Source organism: Entelurus aequoreus, linkage group LG04 (genome assembly GCF_033978785.1).
Source record: "Entelurus aequoreus isolate RoL-2023_Sb linkage group LG04, RoL_Eaeq_v1.1, whole genome shotgun sequence".
In the NCBI taxonomy this organism is placed as follows: domain Eukaryota; kingdom Metazoa; phylum Chordata; class Actinopteri; order Syngnathiformes; family Syngnathidae; genus Entelurus; species Entelurus aequoreus.
In genome coordinates, this window is record NC_084734.1 from 35470345 (window position 1) to 35483293 (window position 12949).

Sequence of the window (12949 nt, forward strand, 5' to 3'; positions counted from 1 at the left end):
ACCCCGCGCCTCCGGGGGCGGGGCCAGCAGGAGCGACGGCGGCAAGCCTCTTCCTCCAAAGCAACGATAGGAACAAGCCAGGAACCGATGGGATCCAGCGAGCGTGGGTGCAGGAGGAGACCGGATACCGCACCATTCCTCCTTCGGGAAGCCACGGGAAGCCGGGCCAGAAGTGCCCTAACTTTCACCAGCTGGCCGCCACGTCTACCGCGGCGCCGGAGACGCTTCCGCCGGGGGAGAGGAGCCAGGGGGCGGGAAAGGAAGGCAGGAATCCGGCCAGGTGAAAAAGATGACTGGGACGTCAAAAAACCAACATCGAAGTTGATCATATCAGTGGGAGAGGGGCAAAGATCCAACAGTGTTTGGCGGTCATACACAAGCAGTGAACTGACAGAGACAAAAATAGACGCAAACAACACAAAAACGAACAGAGCTGACAGCGAGAGACGGCGGGCCAAAGCACATACTGGCGCCATATTGGAATATGGGCGTGTCATAGACTCGCCTGTTGACCAAGTATGCCTTGCATACTTAGAGATGCAATAGAGATGCCCTTTCTTTTATACCTGTTGGGAGCACATTCCACATTGATGTGGCATAGAAAGAGAATGAGTTAAGACCTTTGTTAGTTCGGAATTTGGGTTTAACGTGGTTAGTGGAGCTCCCCCTGGTGTTGTGGTTATGGCGGTCATTTACGTTAAGGAAGTAGTTTGACATGTACTTCGGTATCAGGGAGGTGTAGCGGATTTTATAGACTAGGCTCAGTGCTAGTTGTTTAACTCTGTCCTCCACCTTGAGCCAGCCCACTTTAGAGAAGTGGGTAGGAGTGAGGTGGGATCTGGGGTGGAGGTCTAGCAGTAACCTGACTAGCTTGTTCTGAGATGTTTGGAGTTTAGATTTGAGGGTTTTGGAGGTGCTAGGGTACCAGGAGGTGCATGCGTAATCGAAAAAGGGTTGAACGAGAGTTCCCGCCAGAATCCTCAAGGTGCTTTTGTTGACCAGAGAGGAGATTCTGTAGAGAAATCTCATTCGTTGGTTAACCTTTTTGATTACCTTGGTTGCCATTTCATCACAGGAAAGGTTAGCCTCTAGAATGGAACCTAGGTAGGTGACCTCATCTTTCCTGGTGATAACAATGTCACCCGGAAAGATGAGGTCACCTACCTAGGTTCCATTCTAGAGGCTAACCTTTCCTGTGATAAAATGGCAACCAAGGTAATCAAAAAGGTTAACCAACGAACGAGAACAAGGAGTTATAAAGAGTGACAGGTAATAATGTAGTTGTTGCACCTGTCCTACTGTTTGGCTCCGGTGCAGACCGTAGTAGAGGAGCACAGGGGAGACGTTCCCTTCAGTTCACTTTACCCTGCAATGAGTCTGCTGCGATCCGCTTTCCGGTCAGAATTCGAGGCCGGCGATTTGTGACAATCTCGTTGCTTTATTATTAGTTTTGCAGGGCACAACTGGACCCATTCATCACTTTACTGCGCAGTGCTCGCGCTCCTCTCTCTCTGTACTCGCCCACTCATTAACTGACATCACTCAGCCAACACGTTGACATTTTCGCAAACACACATACAGTACGTTCATAAGTTAACCAACTCCCCTGTTGTGCCCATGTAGATATATAACATTGTTGACGACAAATCTTATTGTCAATTTTTGTCAACAATATCGATGAATCGTTGCACCCCTAATATCAGATCTCATGGGTAATGTTTTTTTCTTGAGACCGGTTTTATTTTTAACACACCCAGCAATTACTTGAGGCTCTGCATCTACTAGAGCAGAGGCCCCTTTTTGAGGAATTGCTTAATCAAGAGTGAAGAGGAAACAAATGACTCGGATGTTATAGTTAGACTTGTCACGAGTCATCATCACCTTGTCATCCTCCAACTTCTGTCGCCGTTTCTCCTCCACGGCGGCACGCCTCTTGTCCTCTTTTATCCTCTGCTCTTCCAGCTTCTTCCTCCTCTCCTCCAGGTGCTTCTGGTAGTGCTGCCTGGCTCGCTCCTCACGTGCCTGCCACTCGACCTCCTTGATGGCTGGGGCATGATGCATGCACATATACAAAAAAATTAATCCAATCATGCGAGACTGCTAAAACAATACAGTCCACATGGTCACACACAAACACACAAGCGCGCACGCACACACACATGCACGCACACAGGCTTAAAGCAGTGGTGTCAGAGGTCAGCTGTAGATCATGTGACTTGGCTTGAACACTCAAACACAGAGCAAATCCCTCTGCCCGTTCTCTCAACAAGGGAAGCAATCTGACTGCCGTCCGATATTTATGACAACAAATACAAAACACACAGTTCGCTAAAGTATAAACATAAATATGCCAACCATCTGTTAAGCGATATGTGCCGTGTATACTAAATCCCTAAAAAAACACCAGTTTACTTAGTGCCCATCATATTATGTCATGTGGGCACTATGGCAACAGGGTGCCTGGCTTCTAGATGGACTTTATATAATGGCCAGTTCACAGACACCAGCCAGGTTTAGTCTAGGACTGCTGTGGCCACGATTAGCTTTTAAACCAGCTACATATAAACATGAACAACACGCGCACGCACACACCAAGAATACACACCATTCTGTTTCTCGTGTTCCTCTCGCCGCTCACGGGCCAACCTCAACCTCTCATCTGTTTTGTTGAAGAGCAAAGAGTCTGGAGCACAAACAACAGTTTTATGAATAAATTGCTTTAAGTGAATTCCATTCAAATGTTTTATTCCATCAATAATCAAATTATATAGTGCTTAAGTGATTATGAAAAAAGTAGAAATATTCATATGAAGATTCGGATTATATCATTACAAATTGTTATTAACTTAAAAAAATAAATAATGCATTTTGAATCCCTTACATTTGAAGTAAAATGTATTTTAATAATTTAAAAATGTTTAAAAAAAAGAAAAAAATGTATTAATATAGCTGGGTTGCATATGACGTCTTAACAGTTTTTCTTCTTCGCAGCTTAATTCACACTATAGTCAAGCAGCTTCAGCGTAGCATTAAAACAAGTGAGAGTGAGTGTAGAGTTTGAGCAGAAAATGCCATATTGCTGTTCTGTTCTTGGGTGTTCAAATCGTTCAAATAGAGAGATAGGAAAGAGCTTTCATAGAGTCCGGAATTAAGTGGTTCATAAGGGTAATAAAGTCAAGGAAAAATCGAAAATGTGTCGAAGGAAACGGATCTTAAAAATATCACTTTCATCATCTAGTGGAATATAATCGGACCATGCTTGTGTTTGCAGCGATCACTTTGTAAAATGTTTGTTTGAACATTTGATTTGGTTGAGAAACTTTCTGTGATGCAATCGAGTTTATTCTCTACTATATTAGTAGTGTTTGAGAGCAGAATTAAACATGAGAAAAAGACAAGAGATCGCATTAGTTTGTGTTCTTTTGTGGTTGCTATGCCTAAATATAACTATGAAGATCTGACTGTGCAAATAGACTAACGTCATGTTAAGTCATAGTAATAAATATTTTAATTGTATTTTAATTGTCCATTATCATAACAGAAACTTAAAGTTCTGTTGTTGAGCAGAAAAGCCAAGGTCTTTAATTGACACAGATGACCACATTATAGAGTCTTTGGTGAAATGTGTTAGCATCAATAAAATATCCTTAATAGTATTATTAAACTAGATGAATAAATCTCTCGTAGGCTCAACAGCATACTGAACCTTGATATCGCTAGCAAACATTGCTGAACAGGGACTTTTATAGCTCAATAATGAGACAAAATAGGAACTTCACACCATAAAAACACTGCAGACATGAATTGTAAATGAGACTAATATTTGTAGGAAATCAACTGCAAACAAACTTATCCTTTTTCTTATTAGCGTCATGATCACAGCAGCACGGCACTCGCCAATCAAATATGTTACTTACAAATGCACAAATATAAGTCCGACTTTGTCTTTCACGAATTAATGCTTAATTTGTGGACCCCTCAGATGTAAATACATGATGTGCCTTCAATCTTTTCTTCTCTAAATACCGTAAATGTGAAATTAGGTGAGGTTGTAGCGAACTGTAACGTCTTAGTGATGATAAATGCTTTAAATAATTAAAAAAAAAAAAATTCTTAAGAGTGTATAAATCCACTCCATCCCATTTTAAATATTTTTGTTTATGATCGCTTATACATTTGCGTCTAAACCTTTCAAAATTTGCCCAAATCTTCACTGATTCAGGTAAATAGACAGTAGAGCTCGAGACCATCGCCTGAGACCCAGAAGTGCCCGGATGTGCCTTTAGCTATTGTGCTAAGCCTTTAAATAAGTTTTTATTCTGGTGTAAAGCATAATTGAAATATGACTTTTTTTCCATGTACTAAATTTGCATGTACCTTAATGTGTTTATGTACCTTATTGCAATTTGCTACCATGGATGCAGGAGACATTGTGTATCTAGACGAAACTTGATGCGTGATGATTAATTGTTTAAATTAAACGCTGCAAGCCTTGGTAAAGGTGTGCTGTTGTTTGTATTGTGGCTTGTGTTGTAGTGTGTCTTGCCTGTTTTAATTGCAGTGCTTTGGTTGTTGGGGCTGGTGCTCGTGGCGGTGCGGGTGGGAGTGGGCGTGGAGGTCGGAGTGGGAGTGTAGATCTGTCCAGAGGCAGACGAGTCGGGCCGGGTGGCTGACGATGCTCTGCCATCCTCCGACTGATAGTAGGACGCTGAAATGAGATACCGGTATGAGGATATGAAAGCTTTTCCACTGAGAATGCTTGTCATGCACTATCATTACTATATCACTATTTGTGACTCAGATATGGGTATCAAACTATCAAGATGCCTTCACCCTGCCCATGTTCTGCATTTAGGACTATATCAGCGTGCTTATGAGAGTTAGCTATTGATTAATGGCATGGCCTCGACTAAGGAGTCAGTGACTCAGCACTCACAAGTATGTCTTGGACATAGATGTGAAGCACAGTACAAGCCCTGCAGAGCAGAGATTGTATGTGTAAAATGTAAAATGTATAGATATGGCCTTCAAAAAGAGCTGGAAATGTAAAAAAGGGCTAGAGAAAGTAATTTCTCCCACAAAATTCAAATTAAATCCCTGAAACTTGACACTGTTCACCCTGTTCTAGTACAGTATATGAGTACCACGCATCTTCTTCATTACACTTTAAAAATGTTGGTCACATCATCAAATAACAGTGTCTGTTATCTCTACCCCAACACACGTCAGTGTTTTATTCCCCCAAGGATATTGTGGACAAAGATGCAAAAGGTATTACATGTCCCCATCTGTGTAACATCTAAGAGGGTGAGTATGAACACGTCAACACTGCCTCGGGTGCTTGCTTAGGACTGAAACCGGTTTCATGTCGGCTCTTGGTAAAACAGGAAAGGTTGGCCTGGGCCAAGTTACAATGATATCTAGTCATCGTATTCTTTTGCCTAAAAATCGCTTTCTTCAAACAATAGATTAGCTCATTGAGATGGGAGTGCTACTGAATGTGCTGCAGACTGCAGGCAGACAAAGAAACGGACACTTGTCAGTTAAGGATATTTAGCTCAGTTTTGACACACAAAAGGGTGAACTTAGGGCAAAACATGCATCCCAACTGTGTGGTCTGTGCAATTATTTTTGTAAAAAAAAAAATACATGGCCCCAAAATTTCACCCAATGAATGTGAATGATTTGAAATTTCTCATATGGTTTAATGAGCTCTAGAAAAACACTTGCTGTAACTGCCGAATCACCACCAAATGTAGTACACACTGCCAGGAAACATGCAAGAAAATGTCTAACATTTGCAGTGACGTTAATATGTTGTCAATGTAGTGCGTCCCTGGGACCCATAGGCGATGATTTCAATGGGCACTGGGAAATTTCAGTGGGTCTGCAACCGTTACGTGGATGCCTTGAGAGCACTAACTTTCCAATGTCTTTAAAACAATTATATCCCGCTCTCATACAGCTTTTTAGCTCGTAATGATGTAACTACCTACGCACATAACACATCCACAGGCATTAGCTTTGTGTGTTGTTAGCTAATGCTAGCGTTCTAATTAGCTAACTCGTAAATATCATTGAATACATATTCTATCATAACAACATGACTGTAGATTGTTAGGTGCTTTTCTTGGAAAGCTTTTGTGTGACTACAAGTGCTACCTGAGTGTACGTGTGTACAAGACAGCAGTGAGTGAACACCAGCCTGATTTCTCGGACATACACGCAAATTGTATTCAATATAATTAGTAATTGTGAAAAATATAGACACAAAAATTACAAAAAAAGACAAATGTTGTAAGTGTTGTTGTATTTTCTGGTTTGAAAAATGTGACTGTGAGGAAGTTTCAAACATCTCCTTTAGAGGGGAACTGCACTTTTTATTTTTTATTTTGCCTATCGTTCACAAACATTATGAAAGACATGACAATAGATATGTTTTTCATGCATTCTAAATATCCAACAAATGCGATCAAAAGTCTACTTACAATGAAGCCTATGGGAGCCGCTTTATTCTGCCTATTAAGCCCTTAAAAACATCCAAACACCTCGATTAATGTTTTATATACACAATGTAAGTATATATATATATATATAATGTAGTAATAGGCACATTTATAATATTATTTAATATTTACCTATTTTGCTCATTTTAAACATACACCGCGCATTAGTTTAAAAAACGAATTACGAAGTTTTTTTTTTTTTTTAACATTACTGATTATTATTCACTGCAGACTTAATGAGAGCCAGTAAACATAATAAAAAAACACTTACTGTGCAATGTCTGCTGTCATTAGGATGCCAACTGCTACGATGTTAATATATTCCCATTTAGATGAAGAATGACCATAATCCTCACGAATAAAAAGGGGGGTAGAACCTAGCGTCTTTTCGTGTCCTTCTCGCCATTTCCGGGTCTAAATTGGCTGTCAAAGTGTACCAACTTGTTTCAATATTTCCTCGTCCTTCTATTATCTCGGTGAGAGGCATGATTTATGATTTAGAATAAAGTTTGACAAGCAAGGAAACAAGGAAGCAGCTGATCAGTTCATGTCAATATTGGCACACAAGCTCGTGATCACGGCGGTGCTATAAATAGCACAACAAAAAATAGCATAATGAAACAGCGACCGCCATTGAAAGTGTTTTTCATCACCGCCAACAGAGTATGTTTTCTTATTTCATTACAGCACATCCTCTAAACGTCAAAACACCACTGACATGGATGAGCACAGCATTGAGCAGTGGAAACATGGCTTTATTTACTTTCATAGTCATATCTTTATTGTTGAAATTAAGTCTTTGGTGACTGGCTAGCATGTTGCAATTCTGTGTACAGGTGATCACGTCTGCGCAGAGCAGATGCACTTGGGCTTGTCCGATCTGCGACAATAAAACGCAAGTTGTTGTTCAAAATATATAATTTTTTATGGTAAAAATGAATTATGTGTAGGGATGAGATTAGAATTTTAAGGGTCAGAGACGCAAGTCGCAAACCTAGCAACATCACTGCATTTGTGCAAGATGGGTTGGAAAACATGGCCACCGTCTTTGCCAGGTCACTGGTCTTAGCAACTAATTGTCCATAAATCATTGACCATTTGTCCAAAGATTATACAAACCCTGTTTCCATATCAGTTGGGAAATTGTGTTCGATGTAAATATAAACGGAATACGATGATTTGCAACTCATTTTCAACCCATATTCAGTTGAATATGCTACAAAGACAACATATTTGATGTTCAAACTGATAAACTTTTTTTTTTTTTGCAAATAATCATCAACTTTAGAATTTGATGCCAGCAACACGTGACAAAGAAGTTGGGAAAGGTGGCAATAAATACTGATAAAGTTCAGGAATGCTCATCAAACACTTATTTGGAACATCCCACAGGAGAACAGGCAAATTGGGAACAGGTGGGTGCCATGATTGGGTTTAAAAGTAGATTTCATGAAATGCTCAATCATTCACAAACAAGGATGGGGCGAGGGTTACCACTTTGTCAACAAATGCGTGAGCAAATTGTTGAACAGTTTAAGAAAAACCTTTCTTCTCAACCAGCTATTGCAAGGAATTTGGGGATTTTACCATTTACGGTCCGTAATATCATCAAAGGGTTCAGAGAATCTGGAGAAATCACTGCACGTAAGCAGCTAAGCCCGTGACCTTCGATCCCTCAGGCTGTACTGCATCAACAAGCGACATCAGTGTGTAAAGGATATCACCACATGGGCTCAGGAACACTTCAGAAACCCACTGTCAGGAACTACAGTTGGTCGCTACATCTGAAAGTGCAAGTTAAAACTCTCCTATGCAAGGCGAAAACCGTTTATCAACAACACCCAGAAACGCCGTCGGCTTCGCTGGGCCTAAGCTCATCTAAGATGGCCTGACGAGTCCACATTTCAAATTGTTTTTGGAAACTGTGGACATTGTGTCCTCCGGACCAAAGAGGAAAAGAACCATCCGGATTGTTATAAGCGCAAAGTTGAAAAGCCAGCATCTGTGATGGTGTGGGGGTCTATTAGTGCCCAAAACATAAAGGCACCGTTAATGCTGAAAGGTACATACAGGGTTTGGAGCAACATATGCTGCCATCCAAGCAACGTTACCATGGACGCCCCTGCTTAACATGGACGCCCCTGCTTATTTCAGCAAAACAATGCCAAGCCACGTGTTACATCAATGTGGCTTCATAGTAAAAGAGTGCAGGTACTAGACTGGCCTGCCTGTAGTCCAGACCTGTCTCCCATTGAAAATGTGTGGCCCATTATGAAGCCTAAAATACCACAACGGAGACCCCCGGACTGTTGAACAACTTAAGCTGTGCATCAAGCAAGAATGGGAAGCCTGAGAAGCTTAAAAAATGTGTCTCCTCAGTTTCAAAACGTTTACTGAGTGTTGTTAAAAGGAAAGGTGATGTAACACAGTGGTGAACATGCCCTTTCCCAACTACTTTGGCACGTGTTGCAGCCATGAAATTCTAAGTTAATTATTATTTGCAAAAAAAAATTAAGTTTATGAGTTTGAACATCAAATATCTTGTCTATGTAGTGCATTCAATTGAATATGGGTTGAAAAGGATTTGCAAATCATTGTATTCCGTGTATATTTACATCTAACACAATTTCCCAACTCATATGGAAACCGGGTTTGTACAACTTTGAGAATAACTTTATTATAAGTATGCTAGCATGTCTTCCAAATAGTTTTAAACACAATAGGGTGCCACTAGATGCAGATAAAATTAGGACAACCCAAGGTATGTATGAAAAAGGGAGATTATGCTTAGCCACCTAATTGCAGTACATTATCATCATGACAAAGATGCTCTCTTGAGTTTGACAGCTGTGTGCATGCTGTTGTAAAACCCAGCAACATGAAAAGAAACACAACGGTGCTAAAATTGTAGGAAAGCATTATAAACAAGAATAGGTCAACTGTATAAACACTACCAATGGGCTCTGCGGCTCTTCCATTTTAAGTATATGCCAGGATGTGCAGTGCATTGTAAACATGATGCAATTCATCTCCTTAATCAAAGACTCCAAAGGTGTACAACAACATCCAAACGACAGGAGACTCTTTACCTGGATTGTGCATCATAATTCCAGAGGTATGATCCTGGTCAAACTTATTTGACAAGCTTCCCACTCCTACTAATCAGACTGATAGAAGTTCAATATCAATAATACTACATCCTGCAAACATTCTACATAATTGAAGATATGCTTGTATCCAAAGTCCATGGCACGGCAAGGGCAACAATGCAAAAAGGGATACATTCCAAAGTGGGAAAAGCTGTGGTAAGTGCCATACTCCATGGGAGTCACCTTATACATAACCTCATTCTTTGTCTATGGGTGTGTAAATCGTATGTATTTGTGTTTGTGTAAATCACACAGAGAGTGAGACATATAGAGAGTGGGACAATTTAATCTGCCCCTCCCTCCCCGTTGTTAGTGCGTCCCAACCCCCTCCCTCATCTTGGTACATTCATTGGCAGTCAGATTAAATGGTAAGAGAGAGCGATTAATGCTGTGCTGTCCAGGCCAACGGGTAGCGAGCAAGCGCACTGTTTACTTCCCTGGAGCCTGAGAGGATTAGCCCAAGCTAATGCTAAACTAAAAGCTACCAGCTCCAGCCAACATAGAAGTCGTGGTGAGCGCGGTGACTCTTCCTTTTCCAGGACCAAGATGATCACAGCGACTGGAAAGGAAGGGTGCTACTTTATATCCGAACCCTCAGGTTTTCCTCCTCCATCAACCTGACCATCCCCTCAGCCCGCCTGTCTACCATTGGGTTAAGAGCCTTCAGCCGCTCTGCACCTTTATGTTTTTATTTGATACATGGCGACCTTGAGTGCCTTGAAAGGCGCCTTACAAAATAAATGTATTATCATTATAAAACATTTATCCAAGGCACATACTGTAGATACAAGGGTCATAAATTCTCCATAAATTCAATGTGAAAGCAAGGACATCAGATTGTTCCTTTGCTTTTTCCATCACTAATCTGTATAAATATTAAAATGCTGTATCTTTTCAATCTGCACCGTAAACTTTAGCTTTACAGATGCCTAATTGCTCTGCAGTGTCAACCTGGGATCACCATTTTTACAATTACTATACTCAAATACATTATTAACGAATGATTTACAGAATGGATACACTTGTTAAAAGTGTGGACCAAATCACTTTACGATGATGCTAGCTGTGGACGCTACTAGTTTCCTCTTTGCTTTCAGGGTCTTTGTCGACTCTCCTCGATTATGTATGATCTAAATGAGCCGCACATGAGCGCTTCCTCCGGTGAAGATATAGCAAAACCCTTTGGAACCGTGTCCTACAATAAAATACATGCATTCATTGAAAACCCTTGTGTTACCTTTCCTTCACCACGACATGCTAGCAACTACCGTACATGTAGGCTGCAATAAGATCAAACAGTCTGCAGCTTTTACGGTTTTCAAGAATCAAAGTGAGTTAGTCATTACACATGTCCGGTTTACAGCCCAGCTTTAATACTACAACCCTATTCCATAACTTCTCTACTCCTTGTTACTGTTTTGAGTTAGCGTACATTATTTTACAGCCAATACAAGTAAGTCAATGTGTGACCAGTCTGATTACTGTTAAAGACGTGTGAATCGGGCTGCGCCTTCCCTCTCATCTAATGCCCTCATGTTGACTCGCTCAATCTCGCCATGTCAGCATGTAGTCCGGTCACTCCTCACGTACACAAACTCTGCAATATCGTTTGGCCCATTAGCTACCTGCTGTCCAAAAATGCATCTTCAAAAAGTAACCAAAAACTGACATTACGAAATTATTAATACCTCACTGAGAACACCTTCCTTCATTCATACCTTTGGTCTTCCTCCTGATACCATCTTTCCATCTCTGTCCCTCCTCTTCCTCAGTGATGGTAAACAGTGCGGTGATGGCTGAGCGGCTGCTTCCCTTCCTCAGACTCCGTTTGGAGCACTCTCCTCTTCCTGGTCCTCTCTGTTTACTTTCTGGCATTGCAAACCTCCAGCTTCTGCCTAGCTAAACACAGCCATCCCACCCTGCGGTGACCGGATGCCTCCTCTTCAATCATAACGTGGATACAGGGCAGCTAATGCTACAGACTCCTTGTAGCACGCTGCACATTGCTGCACTTTGGCCAGGGTGGCAGGAAGTGCAAGATACTCCGAGTGAAGATGATGAGTAAACACGTACTGTACAGAGGACAAAGTACAGTGTGTGACGAGAGACAAACTGCTTGCTGTGCTACGTCCATACTCAGTCAGACAAGGAGTGGGAGAGAGATAGAGGGAGAGTGGGCCAGTCTGGCTTAGAAAAATGACTTAATCCACAAGACAGGCTGGGTTTAGATCTAAAGAAACTTATTTTCTTAATTTCTTGACTCCTCCGAGGATACTGCTGCTGTATGAAGGGCAGCCCCCACACAGTGGTCAAAAAGGCAATGAACAGAACAACAGGGCTACAAAAAATTTAGCTAAAAGCAGGGGTGAAAAGGCAGTCACCAACCGGTTGATTGCGTTCAACCAGTACATTTTTAGGACTTTACCTATAAATCCAGAACATATTGGCAAAAATTCATTAATTACACATAGGGCAGGGCGATATATCGATATATCGGGTTTGTCTCTGTGTGATATAGAAAATGACTATATTGTGATATTCGAGTATACGTTCTCACACAGTTGCTTTTAGCTGCGGGCATTACACTGCATGCGTTTCCCACTCTTTCTTGTCTCTCCTTCTCACAGAGACTTAAAACAAGCGCACCTTCTTACATACGTCACGTGTGCAATGTCACACGCTCCCGCGGAGCAGACAGGTAGCGACATGGTAACGTTAGCTGTGATGCTAGCGGTGCGGTGCGGGTGGTAATATGAGAGAGAGAAGGTGCGAATCTGGTAACAAATGAAGGAAGAATTAATTCCCAAGAAATAATTCCATCGTCTGGCGGTGGTTTGACTTCAAGCGGGAAGATGTTGAACAATTATGCGGCAAAAGCGTTGCTACAAAAAGTAGCACCACTGCTAATGTAGCATCATTTGAAAAGTCGCCCGCTAGAGAATAAGGATTGTTTGCAACTCCGCATGTCAACATCTCCGTTCGGTGCCACACCAACAAAATGCCGCAGCAACTATTTCCAGATCAACACTGTATGAAAAAAATAGTCAACAACAGAAGGAGATAAAGTCTGCAGGAACCTACCACATAGCGAAGGACATACATTATTTGATTTCCTATTATGCAGCTAATTTTTATTTGACATTTATTGAAATATCTTGTGTGACATCATGCACAAAAGTGCACTTTAATTGTTTTAAACTACTGTGGTGGCGTTCTGTACAAAAAGTGCACTTTAATTTAGTGTTGTTTTGATATGTCATATTAGTGACATCATGCACAAAAGTGCACTAATAG

The 12949-nt window shown here is 41.3% G+C and overlaps 1 protein-coding gene across 2 annotated transcripts in view; it reads right to left on the reverse strand.

Annotated features, from left to right (window-relative positions):
* The window catches only part of map7b (microtubule-associated protein 7b), a 62546-nt gene extending 50901 nt beyond the window's left edge, over positions 1–11645 (reverse strand). The window contains exons 1-4 of one of the 2 annotated variants that reach the window (XR_009825883.1): positions 11374–11645; positions 4547–4708; positions 2606–2683; positions 1882–2045 (exon numbers count right to left, since the gene is read on the reverse strand). Coding sequence is in view for 1 of the 2 variants with exons in the window: in XM_062044701.1 (XP_061900685.1) it covers positions 1882–2045; positions 2606–2683; positions 4547–4708; positions 11374–11530 (561 nt within the window). In the remaining variant the exon portion in view is untranslated. The remainder of the gene's footprint in view (positions 1–1881; positions 2046–2605; positions 2684–4546; positions 4709–11373) is intronic. The other variant, XM_062044701.1, reaches the window with a different exon arrangement.
* Positions 11646–12949: the final 1304 nt, after the last annotated feature.